Source organism: Pseudorca crassidens, chromosome 9 (assembly GCF_039906515.1).
Source record: "Pseudorca crassidens isolate mPseCra1 chromosome 9, mPseCra1.hap1, whole genome shotgun sequence".
Taxonomy (NCBI): domain Eukaryota; kingdom Metazoa; phylum Chordata; class Mammalia; order Artiodactyla; family Delphinidae; genus Pseudorca; species Pseudorca crassidens.
The window spans coordinates 13,993,648-14,013,526 of record NC_090304.1 but is presented as its reverse complement, the minus strand read 5'-3'; the positions used below and the strand labels follow the sequence as shown (position 1 = coordinate 14,013,526).

At 42.8% G+C, this 19,879-nt stretch overlaps 1 protein-coding gene across 18 annotated transcripts in view; it reads right to left on the bottom strand.

Moving 5' to 3' along the window:
- The window catches only part of AMBRA1 (autophagy and beclin 1 regulator 1), a 175,915-nt gene that overhangs the window by 122,917 nt on the left and 33,119 nt on the right, over positions 1-19,879 (bottom strand). For 15 of the 18 annotated variants that reach the window (XR_010946047.1, XM_067749210.1, XM_067749209.1 and 12 more), the window contains one exon: positions 17,903-19,356. Coding sequence is in view for 17 of the 18 variants with exons in the window: in XM_067749210.1 (XP_067605311.1) it covers positions 17,903-19,356 (1,454 nt within the window). In the remaining variant the exon portion in view is untranslated. The remainder of the gene's footprint in view (positions 1-17,902; positions 19,357-19,879) is intronic. The other 3 variants (XM_067749205.1, XM_067749206.1, XM_067749207.1) reach the window with 1 other exon arrangement.

Below are 19,879 nucleotides of genomic sequence, written 5' to 3'. Positions count from 1 at the left end.
CCTGGGAAACTACCACTGATGCTCCTGGACAGCTTATTGCCGAAAGAGACCTCACAGGGGAAAGAGGGCAATGTTTTCAGGGGAATGAAGAGGTGGGAGGCCAAAGAAACTTGGATACAATATTGCCTTCATTTCTGCATCTTGCTCGGCAAGCCCCAGATCTCTGCCTTGGCGCATGCCAGGGCTGGGAGATGACAAGCCCTTATTCTTTGTAAAAAATAATTGTGTGTTCTGAAACGACACTTCTATTATGATTCTCAAATTGACATCTCTGCTTTAAAGCAGAGGCATCCAAGCCTCCCCATTTCACACACTGGCAATTATCGCTTAAGTTATCCAACGATAGGCACTCATCTGATCCCTGCAGGGCCCCCTAGTTCTAGGGGTGCACTTACAGCACATGATGCAGTTGCCAGAAGAGACTGGCAGGCAATTCCTGCTCCTGCTGTGGGGCAGACCAAGGCAAGGTGGCACTGCTAAAAGGCTAACCTCAGGAAAAAAAACAGACATGCTACAGAAAGAGCTCACAGTGCCTGTTGTGTGGATCAGCCTTATTTTATCATCATCCAGCATAAACAATTCACAGGGCTCAAAGTAAAGCCTTTTACCAGACAAACATCTTACAAAACATTAACATATCCCTCAATGTCTCTGTGCAACGAGCAACTGATGGCAAAATATCAGAGCACAACATAATCAGAGACACCAAGAGGGAAGAAGGTGGAAACAATTCATACGGGGTGTGCAACTGTGTATCTGGCTATACGAAAGTCTTGCCTGAAAAGTCAGTCAGACTCCTCTTAGAACAGCGGACCCTCTGCTGACCGTTAGGTACTTGGTTATTTTTATTTATTTTTTTTTAATTTTTATTTTATATCGGAGCATAGTTGATAGGTTTTTTTTTTTTTTTTTTTAACGTGGTATGAGGCCCTCTCACAGTTGTGGCCTCTCCCGTTGCGGAGCACAGGCTCAGCGGCCATGGCTCATGGGCCCAGCAGCTCCGCGGCATGTGGGATCTTCCTGGACCGGGGCATGAACCCGTGTCCCGTGCATCGGCAGGCGGACTCTCAACCACTGCGCCACCAGGGAAGCCCGATAGGTTATTTTTAATACAATTGTAAAATGGTTGGCGCTATGCCTAGCTCCTGTATATCCTCAACATATCGCATTATAGTTATGAAACGTCCATTTATAATAAACACTCACTTTTGTCAGCATCTGAACTCAAAGGTCCAAGGTGATCTACATGGACATGTTTACTCTGTCTCCAATTCTTTCTCTCTGGGAGACTTGGGAGGTCTGCCCACAGACCACAGACATTTTTAAACTAGGAATTTAGATCAGAGGCTTTTCACCAAAGGATGAGTAGGATCATACCAATAACAAGTTCCAGAGCTAGTTCTGATATTCACATGCACACATACCAACAAGCAGCAGCCATGACATGCAAGTTTGAACTTTAATCAAGAGGCAGTTACTAGAGTCTGTCATACAGGGTGAAGTAAGTCAGAAAGAGAGAAACAAATACTGTATGCTAACACATATATATGGAATCTAAAAAAAAAAATGGTTCTGAAGAACCTAGGGGCAGAACAAGAATAAAGACACAGATGTAGAGAATGGACTTGAGGACATGGGGAGGGGGAAGGGTAAACCAGGACAAAGTGAGAGAGTGACACTGACATATATACCCTACCAAATGTAAAATAGATAGCTAGTGGGAAGCAGCCACACAGCACAGGGAGATCAGCTCGGTGCTTTGTGACCACCTAGAGGGGTGGGATAGGGAGGGTGGGAGGGAGACGCACGAGGGAGGGGATATGGGGATATATGTATATGTATAGCTGATTCACTTTGTTATACAGCAGCAACTAACACAACAATGGAAAGCAATTATACTCCATTAAAGATGTTAAAAATAAAAAAAACTTTTTTTAAAGAGGCAGTGAATCCTAATTGACTGGTTTCCCCCCAAATCAAGAAGAGATTTACAGAATTCAATAATCCTGAATTCTCAGCTAATTTTTAAAAAATTTATCTTATTTATTTTTGGCTGCATTGGTTCTTAGCTGTGGCATGCAGGATCTTCATTGAGGCGTGCGGGATCTTTTGTTGCGACGCAAGGGCTCTACTTACGGCGCGTGGCTTCTCTCTAGTGCCATGTGGGTTCTCTCTTCTCTAGTTGTGGTGTGCAGGCTCCAGGGCTCATGGGCTCTGTAGTTGTGGTGCAGGGGTTCCAGAGCACGTGGGCTCTGTAGTTTGCCGCACGCAGGTTCTCTAGTTGAGGTGTGCGAGCCCAGTAGTTGCAGCACCCAGACTTATTTGCCCCGTGGCTTGTGGGATCTTAGCTCCCTGACCAGGGATCAAACCCGCGTCCTCTGCATTGTAAGGCGGATTCTTTACCACTGGACCACCAGAGAAGTCCCCCTCAGCTAGTTTTATTCAGAATAATAGACAATTCCAAAAAAGTCTATCTCTAGACCTACTAATACTACAAAGGATATATGATATAATCATTTACTGTTTCAATAACAGCAAACCTTGCACATTTCTTCTCAGATGATTCTTCACATTCACATTCCTGACCTGAAATTTTAAAAACCCTCAACGAGGGCCATTCGTTCTACCGACCCTGGTATACTGCAAACAGCATACTCTATAATATGAAATAAAACCTTAGGGCCAACATCAGAAAAGCAAAGAGAAGTTAGTAAAATGAAGCCTAACAAGAGAATGAGGAAAAAGGAATGCACAGTGGACTGGGGCATTTATTAACCAGAGGCAAAGAGGCAGCCTTCCTGGCTGTCTGTTCAAGCAATTAGGTTTCTGGAGTCTATAGAAATAGAAAGGAGGGCAGAGACTCCCAGCTGGGCCCCCAAACAATCCACTGTCAGCCCTTGCACTAACCCAAAGCTCAGAGTACAATCACTTTTCTTATATCCTGGGCTCACTCTGAACTGCTTCTCTTAGTGACATTTGATTTTCACTGATTCACCTCTGGGGGTATACTACTTGCCCTTCCACCCTGATTCCGACCTCAGGAACCTTCTTGATTCCCTTTGGACTCAGCATTTGACTCCATTGGAATAATTTCTCTACCATTTCCCTCTGTCTAGACAACACGAAATTGTCATAAATGACACCTAAAGTACAATTAGGAGAAAACCTGCAATTTCCACTCTCCTCCCCCGTTTCCCAAAAGAATTGCACATGCATGTCAATCAGTACTACCATGAAGATTAACTCTGTGAAGCCTGGAAGCCATTTAATTTCCAGCTTGCTAAATATTATGCATCCCCCCCCCACTCCACTATAATTAGAAGATCTAAATTGCCTTCTTTTCTCTAGCACTAATGGTTATAATCTCAGAGATCTGAATGCCTGCTGAATCGATACCTGGGTAGAAAGTCCTTACACTTTATCCAGCTGCATTTTATTTAGCAGAATCAGACAAAAGCAAAAAGACAAGGCAAAAGAGAAGAGAGGCAATGAGAGAAAGGCATGACTCAAGAGCATCAGAACCAGGCAGTACGATTATAACTATTATAAAAATAAGATAGTTTGAAGCCACTGCCAGTTCCTTGTGAAATGTAATATCAAAAAACAGCAAGGTCAGGGGACAGAAAATCATGAAATAACTTATCAATGGTTTTCAATGGGAGGGGGTTCCCCCCAGGAAACCTATGTCTGGATACATTTTGGTAGTTGCAACTGGGTGGGGGGAGTACACTGGCATCTAGTGGGTAAAGGCCAGGGATGCTGCTAAACATCCTATGATGCATAGGACAGCTCCCCCCTCCTCCACCTCAATAAAGAATTATCCAGCCTGAAACTTAATAGTGCTGCTTTTGAGAAATCCTCTGACACATCTTAACAGTCTGAGATTAACGAAGGGAAACTGAATAACTAATATATGAGGTAAGTCCGTGCTTTAGCTTCAGAAACAAATTGCAGTTTAACTCATCATCTTGTGTCACTTATTAGCTGTGTGACCTTGCGCAAGTTCATTAACCTCAGCGTCCAAATTTAATGGGAAATGCCTATTTCACAAGGTTGTTACGATTAACTAAGAACATAACTATAGTAGCCAGTACAGTCTAATAAAAAATGATTATTTTTTTCTTCCCTCGATTACAGTTCCCAAAGTACCTGCAGGGAACACCTAGCCACCCAAGTCACTATGCCTACAAAGGTGGTTTCCTAGAAAGACATGTGTTGAAGAAGGACTGGTACTATAAAGGCAGAGACATGGGTATCTCAGCCCTCAGAATCACATAAGCCTCACCCAAATAGACCAACAAGAGCAGTTAGTCAACCATCCACCAATCTGGCTATTGGCCCATCCAACCACTGATTCAAACCACAAATAATTATTGAGTGCCTATTATTGGGTATATATTAGTACATAAAATAGATATGGTCCCCGCAGTAGCTAGTATCTGAAGATGGACTCCAAAGAATCATACTTCTTGGTATTCTTGCCCTTGTGTGGTCTCCTCCCACACTGAATCTAGACCAGCCTGTTAACTGCTTTAATCAAGAAAACATGGTGAAAATTAAAAAAAACAAAAAACAAAAAAACTGGTAAGTTCTGGGATTAAGCCTTTTTGAGAACTGACAGCTTCCAGTTCCTCCGTCTTGGAACTGTCACTTTTGGAAGTGCTAAGCCACTACATAAAAAGTCTGGTTACTCTACTGGAGAGGCCACATGGAGAGAGGAGCCCTTAATAGGCCTAGATGCTCCAAATGAGCCTCCAGATGACTCCAGAGAGACCCCAAGCAAGACCGGCAGAATTCCTCAACTGAGCCCAGTCTACCCAAAGAACAATGAAAGATAATAAAATTGTTATTTTAAGTCACTAATTTTGTTTTTTGGTTGGTTATGCATCAGTAGATGAATGAATTAGTTCCTGATCTTCTAGAACTTTCAAGCTAGTTACAACAGCAGCATTAAAAGTTAGTTTACAAGGGAAACTCGGCTACCAAAACAAAACACCAAACAACACATTTGGAAAGGGACCTTAAACAATAAAACTCAGTGCAAACTTGCTCACTGTCCAAAGCATGAGGTCTTGGTACTGGTCAAAAGGGTGAATGTCAACTTAGAAAGACTTTCTACTCTTTTCTACTTGTCTCAATCAGGCTCTCCTTCTTTTTGAAACACACTTCTGCCCTGGACGGCTCCCTCTCAATATTGAAGGTGACCCTAGAATTGGGGAAACTAAGGCTATTTGTACTCCCTCTCTTATCAAGAGGCAAATAGTTTCTTTTGCACAGATCAGTATAATAGAGTGCAGGAAAAATGAAGATCATATCCCATTCCCTTGCTATGGGCCAAACTACTTTCTGTATCACTACACTTTCTAAAATAGAATCTCATTGCGTCTGCTGCAAGTGACTAATGGGAGTAACTGGCACTAGCCCTATCACAATAGCTGTTCCTTACCCTTTCCTTTATACAGCACCTCACTTTTTTATGTACTTGGTTTACCCCAATTTTACATGGTAAGATTTCATAGATCATGAAGACTTAAGTCCAAAAAAAAAAAAAAAAAAAACATGGTACTAACAGATACAAAAGAAAATGACCTGTAGGGAATGTGTCATGGCAAAAGGAGTTTTTGTTTGCTTTTTGGGTTTTTTCTGTTTGTTTGATTTTTGAGCAGAGTAATAATGGAGAAAGAGAGAAAAGAGCTGGCATTTCTTGGGCATCTAAACATGTAAAAGCAACTGATGCTTAACTCATTTAACCTGCATAACAACGATTTTATAACTGAAGTTCAGAGAGGATATTTAATCTGCCCAGGGTCACAAATTAGGGCCAGAATTTGAATCCGAAGTTGCTCAAATCCAAATCCTTCTATTAGAATACATTACAAGAAAAGAGGGGGAACCTAAGGAGACTATGAGAGTTAAAGTAACACTGCATCACACATGGGACAGGAGCAAAAGGAAAAATAAAGGTGATGGATGATGCAAAGGAATTTTAGTACACTTCAGAGATTTAGGGAGGAGGTGGTGGTTGCGATGTTAAGAGTTCCTGGGTGGTCTAAAACAGTATTCTCTAACTTAGTGCATATCAAAATCATCTGGAGAGCTTGTTAAAAACGCAGACTGCACACCTCCCACCCCAAGTTTCTGATTCAGTAGGTCTGGAATGAGCCCAGAAACTCGCCTTTCTCACATCAGCAGGAGATGCTGATGTTCCTGGTCTGAAGACCACACTTTGAGAACCACTGGCCAAAGATCGCACGACAAACACATTCTGATGTATCTACACCTCTCTCTCTCCTTCTGTCTCTCTCTCTCTTTCACATATAACTTACCCCGTCCAAAATAGTACCATCTAACACAGCTGCCAAATTTAGTTGCTCTAGGAGGGACTATAAATTCATCAACTCTTTGTAAATGAACTACACTTCAATTAAAAAAAAAAAAATTGGGGGCTTCCCTGGTGGTGCAGTGGTTAAGAATCCACCTGCCAATGCAGGGGTCATGGGTTCAAGCCCTGGTCCGGGAAGATCCCCCATGCCGCAGAGCAACTAAGCCCGTGTGCCACAACTACTGAGCCTGAGCTCTAGAGCCTGTGAGCCACAACTACTGAGCCCACGTGCCACAACTACTGAAGCCCGCGTGCCTAGAGCCCGTGCTCGGCAGCAAGAGAAGCCACTGCAATGAGAAGTCCACGCACCGCAACAAAGAGTAGCTCCCACTCGCCACAACTAGAGAAAGCCCACGCGCAGCAACAAAGACCCAACACAGCCAAAAATAAATAAAATAAATAAATTTTTAAAATTAAATTAAATTTAAATTTTTTTAAAAAAATTCAGTAACTCTGTTAGGATGACCATTACAGCAATGGTCCTTTGCCTTCAAGGAGCTAACAGAAAATGACCAGCCCAGCTTCTGCCTCAATTTTGAGAACTCAAAAGAGACAAGCATAAAAAGGAATCAGAAAAGCATGCAGAAAAGAAAGAGTGCTAGACTTCTGGGAAAACACTAAAGTTTAAAAAAAAAAAAAAAAGAGTTCTTTCTTGTCTTAGTTTTAAAAGGGTTACATCTGCTAAAAAGAAAATTAAGAAAACAATCCTACTTACAACAGTGTCAAAAAGAATAAAATACTTAGGAATAAATTTAACCAAAGAGGTGGAAGGTTTGTACACTGAAAACTATAAAACACTGCTGAAAAAAATTAACGACACAAATAAAAAGAAAGACATCCCATGTTCATGGACTGGAAGACTTAACATTGTTAAAATGTCCATAATACCCAAAGCAATCTACAGATTCAATGTAATCCCCATCAAAATCCCAATGGTATTTTTTTCCTTTATTTCCTTTTTTTTTTTTTTTTTTGCAGAAAGAGGAAAAAAATATCCCAAAATTCATACAGAATCTCAAAAAGAGTTCTGGATAGCCAAACAATCTTGTGAAAGAGGAACCAAGCTGGAGGCCTAACCTGCCCTGGTTTCAAAACATATTACAAAGCTATAGCAATTAAAACAGTATGGTACTGGCATAAGGACAAACAATAGACCAATGGAACAGAATAGAGAGCCCAGATATAAACCCTTGTGTGTATGGGCAAATGATATTTGACAAGGGTGCCAAGACTACACAATGAGGGCAGGACAGTCTTCCCAACAAATAGTACTGGGAAAACTGGCTATTCACATGCAAAATAATGAAGACTGTCCATTATCTTATGCCACAGATAAAAATTAACTCAAAATGGATTAAAAATCTAAACATATGACCTGAAACTATAAAACTCACAGAAGAAAATATGGGGGAAAAGTTTTATAACATTGGAATAGGTAATGATTTCTTAGATACTACACACAAAAAAATCCCACGGGTAACAAAAGCAAAAATAGACAACTGGGACTGCATCAAACTTTTAAAACTTAAGCAAAGGAAACAACAGAATAAAAAGGCAATCTACAGAATAGGACAAAATGTTTGTAAGCTATTTATCAGATAAGGGGTTAATAGCCAGAATATATAAAGAACTCCTACAATTTAATAATAACAACAACCAAAAACCCAATTAAAACATGGGCAAAGGACTTGAATAGACAGTTATCCAAAGAATATATGCAAATGGCCAACAAACATATGAAAAGATGCTCAACATCACTTATCATCAGGGAAATGCAAATAAACCACAATGACATATTATCTCATGCATGCTAAGATGCCAATCTCCAAAAACAAAAAAAAACCCAAACAGAAAATAACAATGTTGGCAAGGATGTGGAGAAATTGGAACCCTTGTGCACTGTTGGTAGAACTGTAAAATGGTGCAGCTGCTATGACAAGCAGCATAAATGTTCCTCAAAAAATTAAAAATATAACTACTGTATGACCCAGCCATACTACTTCTTAGTATATATCCAAGGGAATTGAAAACAGAATCTTAAAGAGAGATTTGAACACCCATGTTCATTACAGAATTATTCACGTAGCCAGGATGTGGAAGCAACTTAAAGGTCCATCCACAGATGAATGGATTAAAAAAATGTGGTACATACACACAACTGAATATTATTCAGCATTTAAAAAGGAGAAAATCCTGTCATATGCTACAACATGGATGAACCTTGAGGACATTACGCTAAGTGAAATAAGCCAATCACCAAAAGACAAATACTGCATGATTCCACTTATATGAGGATCTAAAGCAATCAAATTCACAGAAAAAGAAAACTGAATCATGGTTGCCAGGGGATGGCGGGACGGGGAAATGAGAATTGTTCAATGAGCATTTCACTCTTGCAGGGAGAAAAAGTTCTAGAGATCTGCTATACAACTATGTGCATAGACTTAACAACACTGTACATTTAAAATTTAAGAGGGTAAATTTATGTTTTTTTAATCACAGTAAGAAAAAAGACCCCCAAAATAGGTTACATTTGCCACCAGAACAAAGAAAGCAAAAGATAAAAGCCACCTCGCTGAGGTGAAGTGATCCAAGGAGACAGCAGGGAGATAGAGGAAAATTGAGAAACGTATATGAACATGTGTAGGGGAGGAAAAAGGAAAAGAGGCAAAAAGATTCAAACTCATACTCTCTGATGCAGCAAAGGAAAAGAGCACAATGTTAACAAGCTGCAATTCTCCTTCTATGACAAGGTCATACTTTCAGCCTTTGATTCCTTTATTATTACAAGTTTCTACTCTTGCTCTAACTTGATTTTAATTTTCTGGCAGGTGACATCCAAATCAATCGGCCTTCTCATGGAAACCCATCCCTCTGTCCAAGGCACTCTGCTCACAGGGAGAGGTGCAGACATTCTTGTCCAAGATTTCACATAGTTCATCATGAAAGGAAGGTTACTTTCATACTGCATAACCTGACATGACAGAGGTCTGCTCACTAAATGGTGCCCCAGCCAGCAAATAATCTTGGCACCCCCACCTTCCCTCTTTGGAAACAAAGGAGGAGTTTATTAAATGTTGCTATTAAAAAGTCAGGCAGCTTTTCAGGTGAGGGGGCTGTGAGCATGTCAGCCTACTGCCATCAGGGGAGCCCTTTATGTGTGAATTAGGCAGGATGGGTGGGGTAGAGGAGAGAGTACTGCCATGTCCAGTGCCTCCCCCTGGTGGAGACAAGGGGTAGGGAACTTAAGAAGACCTTCTTGAGCTAATGAAAGCAGTGGTAACCAACACAAAATTGGAATTAAGCAGGAAACGTAAATGGATGAAGTCAGCCCAGTGCAGACTAAGGCACAAAGAAGGTCCACACCTTGACTAAAGGGGCAACAACTACTCAACTCCTGCTGATTGTTATTATGTGGGAATGTAAGCCAGATCTAATTTTTTTTTCAAGAGAATCCAGAAATCTGGATTTATGTAGAAAAAACTGAAATTTTTAGTGACATCGTGAGGGCCAAACAAATGTACCTGAAGGTTATTTTGCAATCTCTGGGCTAATATAACAGGCCCACCTGCTAAAGCCAAATTTGCTCATGTGAACACATTGTCAGGAGTGCTTCCAAGAAGGAGCAGATGATGTACTGGATCCTCCTCCTCCCCATAAATGTATAAGAAATCCTAGAGGAGGAGGAGAAGCTACCTGCACAGCTCTAATGGGCTGGGACCGATTACAAAAAGCAAAATATATTATGCAAACAGAACCCTGTACACCTGGTGTTAATGTCTTAGCAAAACCTCCAACACATCCTTTAGAGCACTACTCTGAACAGATTACAGTAGAGAAGGGGATCTGAAGGGGGGAAAATGAGTACATGGGAAATTGCTCCAAATATATTTGCAGTACACATAGATCCCACTGAAGTCCCTGTGGCACTCCAACACTCTGAGCTGACAGAAGCGATTACATATTTTCAAGTTCTCAGTGTGTACACAAAGCACACAGCCTGCTCTACACCATTCAGCCCCAGACAGAGGGATGATGGGGGATAATTTAGATCTGCCCAACAGGTGTTAATTTGACCTGCAGTGGGGGAAGGGCTGCCTATCAAGCATACAGCCTGGAGGACCTGGAGGCTCACACCCTCCCTAACACCAGGGCAAGCCTCCTCACTTGCAAACAATTCCCAAGACAGATATATAGCAAGGTTAGAAAACCTTGCTTCAGGGCAGAAAGCAGAGGAAACAAGAAACTCTTCATGCACTTAAGCCTGCTCTTAACCGTCAAAGAATCTTACAAGAGCCAATACTCAGGACATCTAGTCCAAAGTACAGAGAGAGACAAGTGCAGGGGTCCCCTCCCTACCTCTTCCAGGGCCCTCCTTATCATAATGCCTTTTATTACTATAGCACCCAACTCTCTTCCATTCCAAGTCATATTCACATAAAGCAGGGATTGGCAAACCATGGTCTGTAGGCCAAATCTGGCCTACTGCCTGTTTTTGTATAGCCCATGTGCTAAGAATGGTTTTTATATTTTTAAATAGCTGAAAAACATCAAAAGAAGAATATTTCACGACACGTGAAAATTATATAAAAATCACATTTGTGTCCGTAAGTAAAGTTTATTGGCACACAGCCATACTTATTCACTTACCTATTGTCTATGGCTACTTTCGTGCTACAATGGCAACGTTCAGTATTTGCAACAGAGACCATATGGCCTACACAAAGCCTAAAATGTTTACAAACTTGCCCTTCACAGAAAAAGTCCTAGTCACTGAAACAGAGGATACAACCAGGGATCACACTCAGAATTCAGAGGCTCAAATACAGAGTGACTTAGCTGGGCAGATGAGCAGAGAAGGGGAAAAAGATTACCAGGTACCCTCTCTTCTACTCTACCCTCACCCTCATATTGCCAAAGAGAGAAGTGGGTTTTCTAACTATCCCCGAAAACAAATAACTTAAATATCTAAATGTTACTGCCTTATGATGGGGCAAGAAATATCTGGACTCTCTCAATCATTTAACAAGGCCAGGAAGACTAGGTGGCCCAAAGTCAGTAAGTGAGTGTCAAAGATGGAACCAAGTCTCCCTCATACAAGGCTACTGGAGAAGAAAAGTACATGAACACCTCCAGGTGGCATATGTTAGAAGTCCTTCTCAACCTTGAGGATCAGATTCCTGAAAAACCCGGTGGTAGGATTTACAACTAAGAAACGTAAGACCTTATGGGAGGGGAAAAAACACAGGATTAGGAGTCCTAATCTATGAAATTATGAATATCTATAAAATTATGCTCACTAAAATAGAAAATATCATTTTATACGTTTTAAATTAGTAATAATGAATACAATTAATTTTTACCATTAACAATGTTCACACTCTTCAGCCCCAGCAATTGTAGTTCTGAAAATTCATCCTCCTCTAGAGACACCTGCACAAGTACACAAAGATGCTACAGCATTGTTTCTGCATGCAAAAACCAGAAACAATACAGATTCTGTCAACAGAGAACTTGTTTAATTATGGTGCATCCAACTGTGGAATACAATGCCATTGTTAAAAAGAATGTAGCAGATCTATACACATCAACATGGAAAAATGTCCATGACATATTAAGTGAAATATGTAAACGGTGGAAGAGTAGATTTAGTATGATCCCATTTTTATAAATAAAAAAAAGTGCTTTCATTTGCAGAGAAAAAATTCTTAAGTTAACACACAAATTGCTAAACAGTGGTTAGCACTGCAGAGGACATTCACTATAGATAGATAAATCACACATTTCTATGTTTGAATTTTTACAAATGACTTTGTATTTGTTTTGTAAGCAGACAAAACAGGCATCTCAAAATTCCATTTATGATACCTTGGTGACTACAAATTTTTCATGCTCTCCCTTCCTCACAGTTTCAATAACATGCTGTCATGCTTGGGGGATGGGGGTGGCTTTGTTGCAGATAATACGCCTGCCAAGAGGCTTTATTTCTTTATTTATTTGGCAACTCTTCATCCAAACATTTAAGGCCCTTCTAATTCTGACACAATCATTGACTCCCGCCGTCTGGTTTTCACCATAGAATCAAGACACAAATTAATCTAAAAGTGTGTGATGCTGGCCTAACTTTAATTTACCCTATTTAGCAGAGCCTCTTCAGTCTATTGTCAATCAGCAGCCACATGATCCTTTTAAAATATAAGATCATGCTACTCCACTTCCCAAGGCTTCCCAAATCACTCAGAGTAAGATGTAAAATCCCTTAAATATCTTAGAAGGCCTGCATAATCTGGTCCCCATTACCTCTCTAACTTCATCTTCTATCACTCCATCCTTCACTGTGCTCCAGCCAAGCGTTTCAGGGATTTTGCATTTGCCCTTCTCTGCCTAGAATGCCCTTGCCCCCAATGTATACAGAGTTTACTCCCTTACTTGCTTGAAGGAAGGAAGAGGTGTCTGCTCCAATGTCACCTTACCAGACTTCCTCTGATGACCCTATTTAACACTACAAACTTCCACCCCAGAAACACCTACATTTTCAAATATTTTTCTTCATAGAATTTAACATCATCTGGCATACTAGATATTTTATTTATGTGTTTATTTTCTTTCTCTCATTAGAATAAGAGACTTCTTGCTGGTACTTAAATAGTATATGGTACACAGTAGGTACTTAGTAAATATTTGTCAACCTTATGAATGAATGAATCGATCAATCAGAGTAATTATTTCACCAGCCCAATTCCCAGGGTTATAACAAGAGCCACGCTCCTTTAAGGCCTGGGTTTATCTTCCCCCACGCTTCCCTTACTCTTTTTTTTTTTTCTTTTTTTTGTGGTATGCGGGCCTCTCACTGTTGTGGCCTCTCCCGTTGCGGAGCACAGGCTCCGGACGCGCAGGCTCAGTGGCCATGGTTCACAGGCCCAGCTGCTCCGCGGCATGTCAGATCTTCCCGGACCAGAGCACGAACCCGTGTCCCCTGCATCAGCAGGCGGACTCTCAACCACGGCGCCACTAGGGAAGCCCCTAGAAGTTTTGACAGAGAAAACTGATGTGTGAAAGCACTAATTTCAAATGAAGAGGACGAAAGAGCACCCTCTTTAGGACCCAGAAGTTTGACTCTCATCTTTGCTACAAGCACCTCTTTAAAGTCACTTCCGGGCTTCCCTGGGGTCACTTCCCCTCTCTGCATCTAAGTTTTCTCATCAATTAGAAAGAGACAGAGACAGACAGACAGACAGACACTGGACTAAATAAACTCTAGGTTTTCTCCAGTTTCAAGACGACATTTAAATAATTTTCTTTTTTTCCCTAATACCAGCCTTTCAAGGCCACAGGGACCCTGTTGCAAGAAGCCCCAACACCCTCATCTTCTCCTGCTAAGTCCTGGGCTATCAGACCCCAAAAGAAGCTTCTCATGGTGAAGCAAAGGGTCTGCCGTCCAAGTTATAAACTGTAACCTGGAGTCAGACTATATAGAGACAGTCACCTTCCACTGCCCAGAGGCAAAAGGAGATAAACCGTGCATCACTGTTCAGCAACATAGAGCTACACTGAAATACACACTTTTGCTTCATATTCTCACTATATGAAAACACTATAGATTATATCAGCAACACCAAGGATCAAAACATGCTTCCTTAGTCCATCTCCTACTACATGGCTGAAGAATAAACGCCCTCCCTTCAAGTAGACGCGCACACACACAGTAAGGACACCTCTTCCCTGCCAGCCTAGCCCAACAGTGACATCTGCTGGGGAAATCCAAGCAAGGCCGCTCATCAGCCAGAGAACACTGGACCTTCAGAAGGTGGTAGAAGATGCCGATTAACACAAGTATATATTAGTGATTTATACCAGAATGCAGCCCCTCAGTTTATGAGGAAGTGGTGGCCCTTCTTTAATGGGTGTGCACTTAGAATGTTTTACAAGATACCTCATTTTTGATAGGCTGTAAACCCTCGTGGTACACCTCATTCAAGCTCATTTGAAAAGCAACTCCATAAATAATGTAACCACTGGATTAATATACTATTTTACAATGAGAACTGTGCATTTGTATATTTTAAAATTTAAAAAGCGTGTGTGTGTGTGTATATATATATATATAAAATTGTTTACAGCAAGATGACAAGGGACTTCATTTTCTACAACATAACATTTCTAAATGCTTGAACTTTTTTATTTAAACCACAAACACATACTACTTTTCGCCTAAAAAAAATTCTGATACATCCTTAACAGTTTCTGGGTTTTAAATGGCCCACTTTATTAAGAAGTGACTATTAATATATTAGTCACACGTGGCTATCTACATTTAAATTAGTTAAAATTTAAATGTAGTTTCTCAGATCATACTAGCCACATTTCAAATGCTCAATAGCCACATGCGGCTGGTAGCTACTATACTATATGGCACAGATACAGAACATTTTATTAGACAGAATTGCTCTAGAGAAACATACTGGAGTATTTTCAGACAAAATTATATGATGTCTGGGTGGCTGGGAGTGGGTAAGGGATACAGACGAGTGTTGAAAATTTCTGAAGCCAGGTGATAGGTATATGGGAGTTCATTTATACTACTTTTCTTTTCATTTTTATGTTTGAAGATTTCCATAACAAAAAGTTAAAAGAAAAGAAAAACATAAAAATGGTTCACCTAAAAATGAGATTATCACTTTAAGAAATACACCATGGGGACTTCCCTGGTGGCGCAGTGGTTAAGAATCCACCTGCCAGGGGCTTCCCTGGTGGCCCAGTGGTTGAGAGTCCGCCTGCCAATGCAGGGGACACGGGTTTGTGCCCTGGTCCGGGAAGATCCCACATGCCGCGGAGCAGCTGGGCCCATGAGCCATGGCCACTGAGCCTGCGCGTCCGGTGCTCCGCAACGGGAGAGGCCACAACAGTGAGAGGCCCGTGTACTGCAAAAAAAAAAAGAATCCACCTGCCAATGCAGGGGACACAGGTTCAAGCCCTGTCCAGGAAGATCCCACATGCCACAGAGCAACTAAGCCCGTGCACCACAACTACTGAGCCCGCATGCCACAATTACTGAAGCCCACGCACCTAGAGTCCGTGCTCTGCAACAAGAGAAGCCACCATAATGAGAAGCCCGCGCACCGCAACGAAGAGTAGCCCCTGCTTGCCTCAACTAGAGAAAGCCCACATGCAGCAACAAAGACCCAACGCAGCCATAAATTAATTAATTAATTAATTAATTTTAAAAAAAACACACACACCATGGAGGGCAGCCTAAAAAAATCTTTAGTCATGCACACTGGAGTTCAAATCCCCACTCAGCAACCTACTGTGTGACCTTTAACAAGAAACTTGACTTCTCTGAGCCACTCTTTCCTCAACTGGAAGATGGGAAATTTCATACCTGCCTTGCACAGAGTTACTGTGAAAATTAGAAATAATTAATGCAAAGCTAGAACAGAGTAGTAGGCTCTCAGTAATTGGTATCTCTAATTACTATCAAACAACAGAGTTTGTTTTAAACAACTCAGGTAGGGCTTCCCTGGTGGCGCAGTGGTTGAGAGTCCGCCTGCCGATGCAGGGAATACGGGTTCGTGCCCCGGTCCGGGAAGATCCCACATGCCGTGGAGCTGCTGGACCCGTGAGCCATGGCCGCTGAGCCTACGCGTCCGGAGCCTGTGCTCCGCAACAGGAGAGGCCACAACAGTGAGAGGCCCGCGTACCGCAAAAATAAAAAATAAAAAAAAATAGACAACTCAGGTATTTCTCAGAACAGCAACACATGAAGAGGTCCTGCTAGAACAGAACGGACAGAGGCTGACCACAAACCCACTGATGCTAGTGAAACAGGCACTGGTAGGCTTTTAGAGCAATAACTGTAGACAGTCCTTTATGGCTACCTTTAATAAACTTTTTGAATGCCTACTATATGTCAGGCACTATGCTTGCTACTGTCTCACCTCTCTTGACAAAAAGGAAGAACAGAGTCTCAGGCTCCTGATATGGGTCATTATGCAAGGCAAAGTATTCCAAAGCTGGCAATTTAGATGTTAATCCAGAACTGGCCTCAATCAAACGGGCAGAGTAACAATCTCAGCTACCTCATCTATCTTTCATATCTGACCAAGTCTCCCTGTGTTCACGTTACTAACTGCCCTTAAGTAACTTCTTCTTATCCTGAATTCATCATGCCCTTTCCTCCCTTAGCATGTGCTATATCCTCAAAATAAAAAGGTCTTTCCCTTTCCAAATCCTACCCATCTTTCAAGACTTATTCTTGTAAAGCCTTCTTTGATGATCCTTCCCTTTCTCTGAAATTAGACTACATTTAATCTCAGTACCATACAATGAAGCATTCGGCTCATTTACATTTTTTATGTAATTACATGTAAATAAGTCTTGCCTCTACAACAACACTGTATACTGCCAGTGGGCAAAGACCAGGTATTATACTGCTTTTGTACTCCTGACAGTGCCTAGCACAGTGCTAGAAAAAATATATAATTCAACAAATACTTATTAACTGGGTAACTCTCTAAAGCATTCTCCCAAAATAACAAGTACATTATGTGCACAATCCATATTCCCACCCTTGCTAGAAGCTTATGTCAGAGAAACTTCAGATGCTTCAACAGAGGATGTAATGCACAGCAATATGCTGTTTGGATCCAACAAGCATATTCTGGGAGTTGGTGATTATGCTAGATTTGACCTTTACAGAATTACAGAAAGAAGTCCCTAATAAATCAAGATAGATGCGCACACAGCCATACACGGAACATGTGGTGGGCGATCAACTACACCCACTCTGTTTCTTCCATGAAAGAGTTGCCTGGGATGCCAATCCAAGTATGGAGAGGCCTTCCTTCTATGAATTTCTTCTTCTCCACCTCGAGGTGAATGTCCATCTGGAAGATCTACTCAAAGAATCTTAACTAAGCAACTAACTTGCTGTCCAAAAAATATATATCGCTAAAAAACAAAAAAACTTTTTCTTGACATATATACGTACTATTTTCTTTTCCTTTTGTCAAATTGCAGTGTTCCAAAAGATATGGTTTCAGAATTTGTCCAAAGCAACACAATCAAAGACCCAATACACTAATCTGTCCTAAGCAGGGTTCTCTTTTACTACTTTTTCCTAGTCTCTCTGGGACATTTTGTTGTTTCACAATAACCAGTCCTGCACATACAATCCTTGGAGAAGGCCAAAAAAGCAGAGCAGAGGAAGTCAACGGTTTTACCTCCTCATGCCTCTCTAACCTCATCTACAACTCTCCTCCAAGGCTAACGTCACATGAGCTTAGCCAGAAAAGGAGCAAGCCGAGTCACCTGACTCATACTGCCAGGCCTTATCCTCTTTCCGCCACCACAGCAAGATTTTCCAAGAAGATGCAATGGAAGCTAGGGAAATCAGAACCAGATGCATGATGCATGGATCCCAGACACTCCAGATCCAGCCACAACACCCACAGGACTGAAGGAAGAGATATCAGGAGGAAAGTAAGGGATACAGGAGAAGACAGGAAAGCATCTGCTCACCTCCTGAGTGAATCTTCCTCGGAGCTTTCCTCAGCCATATCCTGATGTAAGGCCTCCTGCGACACAGTTCCAGATCTGCTGGACTGGGTGTAAATTCGTTCCCAGTGGCCTGTCTCCTGGTTGAAGGCCACCCCCACAGTCCTCTCCTCCTGTGGGCTAGCAGAGCTGCTCAACTCCAGCCTGCTGGAGCTCGGCGTTTGGCCCTCAGTCCGCTCGAGAGGTGGCAACTGGCTGCCACTCGAGGGCATGCCCTCAAAGGTACTGGGGACCTGCCAGGAGGAGCTGGCTTCACCAGAGGAGTAGTTAGGTGCACTTCTTTCCCAGCGCAGGGTATCGTTGTTGAAGGTCAGGAGATTGTGGCAAGCGCGGCAGCGATTCAGGTGGCCGCGGGACAGGTTGGAGTTGTTCTCGCTGCTGTGTGGGGTGGGCTGGTGGGAGGGGCCTGGCCTCTCAGATTCAATGTTATTGTTGAGCATTTCCTGGGCCTGTTGGGCCTGGGGCGCTTCCCCACTCAGGCTCTGGTCCAGCTCCTGAAGCCGGTCATACTCCAAAAAGAAGCGTCTCAGGTCACATTGAAGCTCATGGCGAATGCTGCCCGAGTTGTTTTGGCTGGAGCCATTCCCTCCATCTGACTCAGCTGCCAACCCTGAAGCTGGAAAACCCCTCCCTTCTGTGGCTGAAGTGTACACAGATGCTTGAGAGCCACCTTCCTGCTGTCTCAGCACAGACAGCAAACTCACCGAAGAGGCACTGGTCCTGGGCGGGGGCATGGATTCCGCCTCAGAGCGGGAGTTCAGACTGAGCACTGTCCGGGTCCACTCAGATCCTGTCAGCCCGGGAGCGATTTCTCGGTGATACCTAGAAGGGTGGCTAGACAGAGGGCCTCCCAAAGAGCGACGGGTGGGACCCAGACTGAGGTTGCGGAGCGTGTTGCCGGCAGTGCTGCTCTGGACTGTACTGAAGGCAGACGGCCGGTTCAGGAGGCCCTGGTCCTGCTGCGCTGATGAGGCCTGCTCCGGGGGATGGAAGGGCTCGGTCTGTACAAAAGAAAAGGAAGGGGTAGTAGCCCTGGCAGGAGCAGGGGGTACACTGTCCTGGTGTGGCAAGAGGGAAGGAACTCGAGTGCCAGAGCAGCGGCTGCAAAGGCACAGGATCCCAAGGTGCTGGCAGCACTCGGCTGTGGGGTAACTGACCCGCTGTCGGAGCCGGATGTAAGCGGAAGTCCTGGGACGCTCCGTGGAGGGCTGAGGGGGAGGCGGTGGGGGTGAGGGGGTGGCAGAATCTTGCACTGTGCTTTGCTCTCCCACCTGGATGCCAGAGGAGCGGGAGGACAGCATGTGCAGGAAATTGTGGAGGAGAGGCGTCCGGCGCACTGGCTGTGACTGCAGGAGGGCACGCTGACGGTAATGCGATAATTCTGTTCCGTCTATGGGGATCTCTGGTTCGTCATCACCCTGCAACGTGGACCAAGGTGGGGCGGGGGCAGAGCCAGGTAGTTAGGTAGAACTTGCCGGTAAATCAAGAAAAACTACTGATAATCATCCAAGGAAAACCTTTCTAGAGAGGCAACAACTCCATCCTTGAAGTACTGAGAACTAACTGGTTCCAGATTCAGAATCATCATATGGCATTAAATTATTCACTTCCAATTAGCAACACTTCTGAACGAGTACAGCTGGCAAACCAACTCTGTTACAAAAGGCATTTCCATGACATGGAGGCAGTAAGGGGAAGCAAAATGTCAACCAGCCAGAGGCACATGAATGACAAGTTATCCAACACGGCCTGGTTACTTCTACTGGGACGATCACTCAGGGGTTTCAGAATGGACTCCCCTGTCACGATATGGCTATAACTTTGAGTACAGTCTGAAGCTAGTTTTGAATCTTGACTGGAAAGAAACACCTGGACATTGAAAACTGAAGTCCAATATAATCAGAATTAGAGCACTAGTTGAGAAAATAACCCACAGTTTAG